This window comes from Mchenga conophoros, linkage group LG7 (assembly GCF_057382185.1).
Source record: "Mchenga conophoros isolate Kocher_MC1m ecotype Shallow Benthic linkage group LG7, M_conophoros_male_GT1.1, whole genome shotgun sequence".
NCBI classification, from domain to species: domain Eukaryota; kingdom Metazoa; phylum Chordata; class Actinopteri; order Cichliformes; family Cichlidae; genus Mchenga; species Mchenga conophoros.
In genome coordinates this window covers 13,502,611-13,511,575 of record NC_140532.1, presented here as the reverse complement: position 1 = coordinate 13,511,575, position 8,965 = coordinate 13,502,611, and the positions used below count along the sequence as shown (strand labels likewise).

Genomic DNA, 8,965 nt, shown 5'->3' with positions numbered 1-8,965 from the left:
TACTGACTTCATGTTCATATTATGACTTGCAAGTGAATAATGACTGTCTTCCATTTTGACCATTGGTATTTACTGCACATTTAATCCCTTGGAAATGGTATTTACATATGTCTGTGAAGGTTCTCAGTCATCCAGGTCATCATAGTCTAAGGAGTTTGGAAAGAAAAGCGTCTGGACTTTAAGTAGCTTGAAGACGTCCCACCTCTCGTCTGAGAAGCTTCTTCAGTTCTAAGGTCAAATGGTGGAGAGTCCCAGATTTTTGCCCTATAGGAGTGTCCCCTCCAGAGGAACAGTTGACCCCCTAATGATCCTCTACCTAATCACACGAGCCAAGGTGTCACCACGGGTGTAGGTCACAATTAGCCAAGGTTTCAGGTGACCTCATTGTGAAACCGAGCCCCACCCTATCACGTGATTTCCTGAGGTCAGAAGGCCCAGGATGTGAGTGGGCGTTAAAGCGTCTGGGAAGGGATCTCAAAACTGGATTATAGATGGCAGACAGTTGGTGTCGTAAGCCACCGCCTCTGTTCAAAGATGGTCGTTCAAGGTGGACATAGATGGCTTCTTTCACTCCTCTTTCAAACTATCTGCAGTGAACGTTACTTTTAAAATGTATTCCTCTACAGATTACAGAATACATGCCCAAAAATGTATTTTGTAACGTATTCCGTTACATTACTCAATGAGAGTAACGTATTCTGAATACTTTGGATTACTTAATATATTATTATGCTTTTTACAACTACACAAATGTACTATTGCTGGTTATTAACCATAGGAATACCAACTAGATTTTTAAATCTTAATATAAAATAAGTAACAGTAGGGTGGACATTAGGTAAGGCACTTTTTGCAGTGATCTCGTATAGAAAACTATTCCGCGCATATATGAAACAGGTCTGCGGCTCCAAACCGTAAAGGCATAAATCCGTAAAGGGGCCTCTGGCTAATACGTCGGGTTCCGTGTTGGGCTTGTAGCCGAAAACTAGCTTTACTTTGTTGTCTGGGTTAACTTTGCTAGCGAGGGACAGAGAGAGGCGTTGAAAGGCTGCTCCAACGGAGCTTATTGTTTCGGAGGAAAACACGATCACGGTCGAGTCTTAATAGCTTACTTACAACTTGGCTCGTCAGGCACTCTTTCTGGCTGCAGTGGTTATTGTATTTACATGCTTCCAGCTCCCGTTTCTGCTCGGTGACAACTCGTATTTTTCGACTATTTTTCTCCTTCCCTCGCGTTTACAGACACATAACAGGTATGGCAGTCCATTCTCCCTGCACCACGGACTACACTGCCCATGACGCTACATTCTTTAGGGCTATGCCTGTAACACTCTGCCTATTGCCTTCATATTAAATCATTTTTGTGAATAATTTAAAAAAATATTTCTTCACGTCATTATGCAAGTAGGGGTGACATGGCCCGCGAGATTGAGACACAGGCATTAGAGCCTCTTAATGCGTGTTTTGTTAAAAATACAGAGGGCACAGGAAAATACTGCTGTGTAATCCATTCATTTCAACAAAGTAACTGTATTCTGAATACCACCTTTTTAAACGGTAACTGTAACGGAATACATATTTTGTATCTATTATACTCATATTTTGTATTTTAAATACGTAACGGCGGTACATGTATTCCGTTAGTCCCCAACACCGTCCATCTGCATCTAAAGGACAAAGGTCACTCCTTCGAGCATGCCAATGTTCACTGAAGAAGTCACTTGGATGAGTGACGAAATATTTCTCCCACTGAAAAAGCTATGTCCAGATGAACAGAATCAACTTTTGGGGAGACTTGGAAAAAATTTTAATATCATCCAGATAAACAAAGATGAAAACATTTACAAAATTTCCCTAGTATATCGTTTACTAGAGCTTGAAAAATGGCAGGTAGTTAGTGAGTCCAAAAGGGATTACTGTGTGGCCTAAAGGAGCGTTGAAAGCTGTTTTCCATTTGTCGCCCTCCAAATGCAGAGATCGAGTTTGGTGAAAATAGTGGCCCCCTGAAATGGTTCAAAGGCAGAGTTAATGATCGGAAGAGGGTATTTATTCTTTACTGTAATTTCATTCACGCCATGGTACTCAATGCATGGTCGAAGAGTCTTATCCTTTTTGCCACAAAGAAAAATCCTGCACCTACCAAAGAAAGAGGACGGATGGATGATGGCTGCTGCCAGAGACTCACAGATGTACTCTTCTATAGCATCCCTCTTTTCAATCTCCCTTTTCCCTCAGGCAATTATTGATCCTGAGTAAAAAGGAAACGACGCTTTTTAAAGATGACAGTTCATCGTGTGAGTTAACTCATCCTTCATTTAGTGAGTGAGCGCTTCAACAAACTCTTTGGAGATAGCTGTGCGAATTGGGTCTCCTCGTCCTCCACAAAAGAAACACAGTTCCATACACTTTTATGTATTTGAATATGTAACATGACTTAATGAAGACAAAATATGGACAATAATATATGGAAACAGTGACTACTCTAAACCAGCGGTCCCCAACCTTTTTTGCGCCACGGACTAGTTTGTGTCCAACAATATTTTCATGGACCGGCCTTTAAGGTGTCGCAGATAATTACAACAAAATAAAACCAGTACAAGTACCAAAAAAAAGAAAGAAGATTTATTAATAACACATGGGAAAATACCCAGGGAAACCAAGTTAATGATAAAAATGATTTAGAAAATTAACAATAAAAAACGATAAAACCCTGAAAACCATAAATTTCACACCTGAGCCTCGACTCTCGCGGCCCAGTACCAAATAACTCACAGACAGGTAGCAGTCCATGGCCCATGTTTTGGGGACAGCTGCTCTAAACCTCTTCTTTAACAAAATGGGACCTATTTACCTCCACAAACAGCATTTTTACTTTGTGATTAAAAGGGACCCATCTATCTCTATAGTTTGCTGTTTCAAGTTATATTGACAAATATATTTTTCTTTTTAACCCAAAGTCTGAAATAAAAAAAAAATGTTCAAGAAACCAGTTTTTATAGATATGCTTTCACCCCTCTGCAGTCTCTAATCTCGTTGCAGTGGCAGTGCAGGGTCTTCCGGTGTTGCTTGGGATGAATTGCTAATAGACTGCACATAGTGAGGTTTGGATAAACTGACTCTGGCTGACTTTGGAGAGCTCAGGCAGCTATTTTAGCTAATTTATTTATTATGTAATTTCAAATAAAACCTCTTATTTATGAAACTCTGGTGTTGGTCTCCATATTTATGTTGCCTTTGAGTCAGGTTGTAACAATATATATAAAAACTGGTTTCTTGAAGCTTTGAGCCTTTCTTATACTTTTGGATGCTCAGTTTGAAATTCAGAAGGTCATCTTGACCATATCTTCATATCCAAATCCATGAAGTTACAGCAATGCGATACTTCTGTTAGCAAGCATGAACAGCTGTACCTGAAAAAGGGTCGGTGAGTGTATATGTGTATGTTTCTGCTGTGTTGTACGCGATCACAATAACACAAAATAGGAGTGGCAATAACTGTTTTTAACTTCTTCTATACAGTAAATGTAATAAAGCACTATGACTACCCTTTGTTTCGATTAAAGGTGTCCCCATTAGAGAAACTCTGGTCCAAAGGTCAGTTATGACCACCCACTCCCACTGTAGTTTATAACCTTCTCTCACTCCATGAAAGACAGCACAAAGGCAAGCAGCACGATGACGGGCCTTCTGGTGTTGGGGATTGTGTTCTCAGCCTTCCAAATCGGCTATTCCAACATTCCAGGTATATAAAACTTTTTTTTCTTCTTTAACTTGCTAAACAAAAAGAATAGCCGAGCGCTTTTTTATACGTGAGGTTTACTTTTCATTATCAACCAGGCTTTCAGCTCACTGAGCTCATCTTTAGTGAAAAATCACAAAGACTGGAGACTTGTGTTGCTGTTTTTTTTTTGTTTCGTTTTTTAATATGTACATGATTGGTGACCAAAACTGAATCAAATAGATAAGCTTCACCTTCAGTCCTTTCAGCCCAACATGGCGATTCTGTTATCAGTTTTTCTGAGATGAGTGGATGAACTGCACCACGCACTGGTGCAGTGTGTGGAATCACATAGAGTGTTGCTTAGACCTATTTTAATCAGTTCAATAGGAAAAAAAATGTTTATATTTATTTTGCAAGTCTAACGAGACATAAGTCATGTAGCGACTTCCAACTGATGCCAACAATGACTGTTTTCACTCTGGCTGTTTACCATACTGTAAATGTTATTTACATATTCTTCAGGACTGCACAAAGCACTGAGATCGTGTTTGTCTGAGCCTGACCGTTATGGACATGCTGAGCTAAAACGACACTAACGCACAACTTCATCTCACTGCACCACAGAGTAATAGAATAGGAAAGGGTGCAGCTTTTCAGCACCCATAAGGTAATAGCAGGTTAAATTAATGGATATTTAATTGAATTAAAGTTTAACTATGTTTATAAAAAGTTTGAAACCACTTCCTTACTGTGAAACCTATGAAGGGCGGGAGAGCTGAAAATGTGCCATAAATGATACTTTTTATTGCCATCATAAAAACAGGGAGTTGGTCTCTGCTGATGAGGTTAGTTAAACATTAGCTACATTTCTGTTTGAACATTATATTTTAGAGTATACTATATTATGTGTATTATTTGAAAACCAAAACATCCACTCAAATTTTTTTTTGCATATAAAATGTTTCTTACATTATGTTCTTTCTCATCCAACAGAATTCTGTCGACTACCTGCTGATGCGGGTCAGGGAACAAGCTTCAACTTTGCTGTGTATTATGATGTCAGCAAAGATCAGTGCAGCCCTTTCCTGTACAACGGTGAAGGAGGAAATGCTAACCGTTTCCAAACTGAAAGAGAGTGCTTGAGAAACTGTTCAGTCAATGCAGAAGATGTCTACCCTATGGATGGTAAGAATCATTTTGAATAAATCGTTTTCTAACCACTTACAACTTAATATGCAAAATCCAATCCAAACACACATAAAACATCTTCTGAAGAACTTGGGAACATAAACTAGCCCTGGCCTAGGCCAGACAACTCCTTCAGTGTAACTGACTGAGAGAGAAACTGACAGAAGAAAAAAGAAAAATGATCATTGTGTCGCATATTATCAGCACAAAAACCTTTTTTAACAGTTTTGTCCACATGCAATTTCTTTAAGTCCTAAGCAGCTGTAGGAAGGACAGGCGCTATTGAGTATTTGCAATGCGCCACCAAGTGGTGAAAGAGCACATCTTCCTAAAAATAAGTAAATGACTCGGGTGATTTGCCTTACAGTTATAATTAATCAATCAGTTAATTAGCAGCCATTGTTATGGATACTCTCAGTGATCAGTGACGATGATGTTTTCTCCCCACAGCTAGGAAAGCTTGCCACTTTAAAAAGGTGGAAGGTACATGCAATGGAAAATATCTGAGGTACTACTATGACTCTGTTTATGACAAATGCAAAAGATTCCTTTGGACCGGATGCCTCGGAAATGGAAACAGATTTTTTGACTTTATCAGCTGCAACTCCACCTGTGCTGGCATCCATGGTGAGCACACACATCTCTCTTTTACTGTCACTGTTACATGTTAATATATCAATATGTTATTGAATATTAATTAATGAGTCAGTGTTAATTTAAAAAAAACACGCAGTACGATAACATGTTTTTTGTTTGTTTTTTGTTTGAAGTTGATGGTAATGAGGCAGAGGAGGATGAGCCAGACACTCCAATTGGTCAGTAGACACACTTTAACCTTAAAGGACATAATGTGAGAAAAACAGATTGTTTTAACTATTATGAGTCAACTTCTCACTAGCTTTTTGCTTAGCACCATATCCATTTACACAAACCTTATTGTTAAACTGCCACCCTCTTTAACAGCGATCATCTGTGGAGTTTTGCTTGCACTCATCGTTGTTGCTATCATCGGAACGGTGGTTTTCCTAACGCTTAAGTCAAAGTAAGAACAATTTTGTTTGCCTTAAACGAAAAGAAAGATCATTCCCCACTGGTAATGGCAATTTTTCTACAATTACTTTAATACTCGTTTTACTTCCTGTAGGAAAAAGAAGAAGGGTGCTGGGAAAAGTAAAGAGCCCCAGGCTGATGCGCCTCTTCAGGCAGAGAGAGACATTGAAATGTCATAGAAAACTTCAAAGAGCAACATTTAGATTTTACCAGCTTGGTTTTGGGCAATAATCCGTCCACTAGTTTTGATTTCCTTATAACAGTCATTACATTATTGAAATATTGTGTTTTATTTCATTTCTATCTCTTAATTATTTTTTAAGCTTTGATCAATAGAATTAGTCATTGTTAAATGAATAGAAAATAGATTGTTGTAATAGTAGCAATAGTTAAATAATCAAAAAAAAAAAAACCCTGAAAGACTTGCATCAATAATTTGGGGTCATTAGAACCCAGGCAGATGTTTTACACAAGCATTCAAACATAGGCAGGAGACAGGAAACAAGTTCACATTCGTTTGTTGCTTGAAAGGCTGTTAGTAGTTTGAGCTCATAATATTTCACTGTTTCCAAAACTGCATCGACACCTGGGGATTTGATGAAAAAACGTCTGAGGTCTGAATGCACGTGCCAATTCGAAGCCCAGCACGTATATTTAGAACTGTTTTTTGTACAATGATGTCTTACGCACTCTCTGTGATTATGTTTTCTTACTCAGCATTCGTAACTCTTGCACAGGCAGTAATGATCTAAATATAAAAAACGCATTCCTTCCTATCTTCTCACATCTTCATATTCTTCATTTAGTATTGCTTTATTTTGTATTGTATTCAGGGTATAAAAAGTATTCACAGAACATGGAATGTTTGATTTTAATAAATGTGCTGGTAGAAATTGATCTTAATGTCTTTTTCTATTTTTTGTTAGTGAGGAGGGATAAATGTTCAAAAAGACTGGAAATATCCTGAGCGTTGTTTTACTTTACAGGGTGTTCTTCTTAAGGTGCTTTTGTACTGTTTGAGTTGGAGCAAAGTTGAAAAGTGATCAAATTCAACTGTAACATTGTCTGATTGGTTCAATAAAAGATGCTGTTTCTTTTATTTGGATGTTAATTTTTTTCACTGTTAATTCCAGAAATACAGCTGGGATATATGCAGCTGCATTATTGGCTAGAATGTCCCATGCTGCAGAAGGTGACTTTTCTTTAAAAAAAAACAAAAAAACATGGGTCCTTGTCCAATCTCGTCATCTGCACCTCCATGTGGCTAATTTTACAATTAGCTTTGGGCAAACAGGATAGAACTATTTGTAATCTGCAGAGAGGTAATCACAGATTTCGCAATATTGCATTGCAATCTTAAATCTTTTTCATTCATTGGTATTTCCTGACTTCCATGTGGGAATTATGCAAGTACACACATACAGTATCTGCTCTGGGCCTGATGCAGGCTGTAATGTGTACAAATGGACTTTGGTGTTTTCTTACCATCTAGGAGAGAGCTACACTACTCTCACAGAATCAGGGGTTAGGGTAGATAATCAACATTCTTTTGCTTCATTTCCATGACTACGGTAGAAAAAATACAGCACACTTTCAGAAAGTTATGTGGGCAGCAGGAGCTCATTTTTTAAAAAAAATCAGTAAACAACATGTGAAACCACTACTTTATTAGGGTGAGAATAAAGGTGAAAATTACTATTCATCTGAGCGCCCGCCTTTTGACTCGTGTGAAGAGACACCAACATATTACTCCGGTGATTGCTTCCCTTCATTGGCTTTCAGTGACTTTTAGAATTAAATGTAAAATCTTACTTTTGACTTATAAAGCGCTAAATGGCCACGCACCAAACTATTTGTCTGACCTTTTAGAGCTTTGTACGCCCTCTAGAGCCCTTCGATCAAGTGATCATTTACATCTTACCTTACACAAGTCTAGGATGGTTCATAGAGGGGATCGGGCGCTTGTGGTTGTGGCGCCGAATATGTAGAACGATCTACCTCTCCACATTAGAAAGGCCTCAACTGTCACTTTTTAAAAATCCCATCTTAAAACATATTTTTTCACTTTGGCTTTCGATACTACATGAGAGTTACCAATTCTTTTTATCCTAATTTTCTTTTAATTTTCTTACCTGTTGTTGATGTTAATGTCACTGCTTAATTATTACTTCTTTTTTTTTTGGTCAACTCTGTGTTGTCATTAAATGTGCTTTATAAATAAATAAATGAAATCTGCTTCTTAAAGCAAACCTCTAATAAGAGAATCACATGCATGGTCAAGATGTCCTGCTGAAGTTCAAACCAAGTGTCAGAAGGGGAAACAATGTGATTTAAGCAACTTTGAATGTGGCATGGTTGTTGGTGCAAGACAGACTGCTCTGAGTATTTCAGAAACTACGGATCTACTGGAATTTTCCCACAGACCATCTCTAGGGTTTACAGAGGATGGCCTGAAAAAGAAAATTTATACAGTGGCAGTTCTCAGAGTGAAAATGCCTTGCTGATGTCAGAGGAAAATGGTCAGGCTGCTTCGAGCAGATAGGAAAGCAACAGTAACTCAGATCTTAGTCGTTACAACTGAGATATCTACAAGCGCATCTCTGAATGTCGAACATTGAAGCAGATGTACTACGGCTGCAGACGACATCAAGTGCCACTGCTGACAGCTAAAGGTGGGAAAGAGAGACTTCATTAAAAAACTGGGACAACAGAAAAGTTGGAAAAATGTTGCTTTGTTTGATGAAACTTCTGCTGTAAAATTTGGAGGGCAGAGTCAGAATTTGGGGTAAACAACCCCAAAGCATGGATCTGTCAATGGACCAGAATCTGTGATGAATGTTCAATCTATGCCAAAAAGGGATTAAGGAAGCACTGAAGCCAAAACGGGGTCCAACCTGGTACTAGAAATGTGTAACTAATAATCTAGAAGTGAGTGCATGATAACTTTTAATAATGGGGTGAATGCGTTGGGACCTTTAAAGGTGAAGAAAGATGAACCCTGCATTA

General features: G+C 38.3%; 1 protein-coding gene across 1 annotated transcript; it reads left to right on the top strand.

Annotated features, from left to right (window-relative positions):
• The first annotated feature begins 3,637 nt into the window (after positions 1–3,637).
• LOC146569725 (thrombin inhibitor hemalin) lies at positions 3,638–7,058 on the top strand. Its single transcript, XM_085282215.1, has 6 exons — positions 3,638–3,742; positions 4,715–4,906; positions 5,360–5,536; positions 5,680–5,724; positions 5,873–5,951; positions 6,054–7,058. The coding sequence occupies exons 1-6, from the start codon at positions 3,646–3,648 to the stop codon at positions 6,136–6,138; spliced, it is 675 nt and encodes a 224-aa protein (XP_085138341.1). The 5' UTR covers positions 3,638–3,645; the 3' UTR covers positions 6,139–7,058.
• Positions 7,059–8,965: the final 1,907 nt, after the last annotated feature.